General features: G+C 63.1%; 1 protein-coding gene across 1 annotated transcript; it reads right to left on the bottom strand.

The window, feature by feature from the left end:
• Positions 1 to 14: 14 nt before the first annotated feature.
• On the bottom strand, positions 15 to 983 carry SOX14 (SRY-box transcription factor 14; the record flags this gene model as incomplete). Its single annotated transcript, XM_031557690.1, has 1 exon — positions 15 to 983. A coding segment is annotated over one exon (714 nt), but the record flags the coding sequence as incomplete, so codon positions are not given.
• Between the last annotated feature and the right edge of the window lie 8 nt (positions 984 to 991).

The following is a 991-nucleotide window of genomic DNA, read 5'->3' as shown; positions in this document are numbered from 1 at the left end:
TGTTTCGTTTTAAAACACATTTACAACTCGGCCCGGTGCCTGGATCCTATCCGTCCCCGCTGTCGCAGGTTCTACCCCCCACCCCCACCCCGGGGCCCTGGGGCAACTCCCAGCATCTCCGCGTCCCCCGGGGCGCATCCGCGGCTGTCCGGGCTGCAGAGTCTTGGCTTCGGGAGGCTCCGGCGGGGTTTTATATACATGCACACGGAGGAATCCCGGTCCGGCCGGCTCCCCGAGGTGGGGGCCGCCCGTGGGGTTGTGGGTGGGTGTTACATAGCAGTCGCGTGTGCTGAAGAATAGGGGTCTATGCCAGTCTTGGTCATGCCCGGGAATAATATGTAGGCAACCGGAGGCTGCAAACTGGAGGCCGACCAAGCGGTACAGTTACACGGCACCACGTAGCCCGGGTTGGTCGGCGAGGGGTGGGTGTGGGTGTGTTGGCTGGGGCAGCTCAGGCTGCCGAACGCCCCGTTCTGGTATCCCAAGGTGGAGGCGTAGGGCAGGGTGCCGGTGGCCAAGGTGTGAGGAACCTCGGTCATCTTCTGAATGGCGCTGGAGCTGAATTGGCTGGGGTCAAGTAAGGAGTAAGGTGCTGAGGTGGGGGGCAGGAAAGCCCTGGCCTTCTCCGGGGAGCTCAGCAGCGAGTCAGTGGCCCCCACGGGAAGCCCGGCGGCCTTTAAGGGATCGGTTTCCCCCAGGTAAGGCAAAGGGAAGACATACCTGTCCTTTTTGAGCAGGTTCTTGGGCTTGCGCCGGGGCCGGTACTTGTAGTCGGGGTGTTCCTTCATGTGCTGCGCCCGCAGCCGCTTGGCCTCGTCGATGTAGGGCCGCTTCTCCGCTTCGGAGAGCAGCTTCCACTCCGCTCCCAGCCGCTTGCTGATTTCCGAGTTGTGCATTTTGGGGTTCTCCTGGGCCATCTTGCGCCGCTGGCCGCGGGACCAAACCATGAAGGCGTTCATGGGGCGCTTGATGTGGTCGCTGGGTTTGGACA

Source organism: Meleagris gallopavo, unplaced genomic scaffold (assembly GCF_000146605.3).
Source record: "Meleagris gallopavo isolate NT-WF06-2002-E0010 breed Aviagen turkey brand Nicholas breeding stock unplaced genomic scaffold, Turkey_5.1 ChrUn_random_7180001948231, whole genome shotgun sequence".
Classification (NCBI taxonomy): domain Eukaryota; kingdom Metazoa; phylum Chordata; class Aves; order Galliformes; family Phasianidae; genus Meleagris; species Meleagris gallopavo.
The sequence above is the reverse complement of the archived record's forward strand: the minus strand, read 5'-3'. Positions and strand labels throughout refer to the sequence as shown.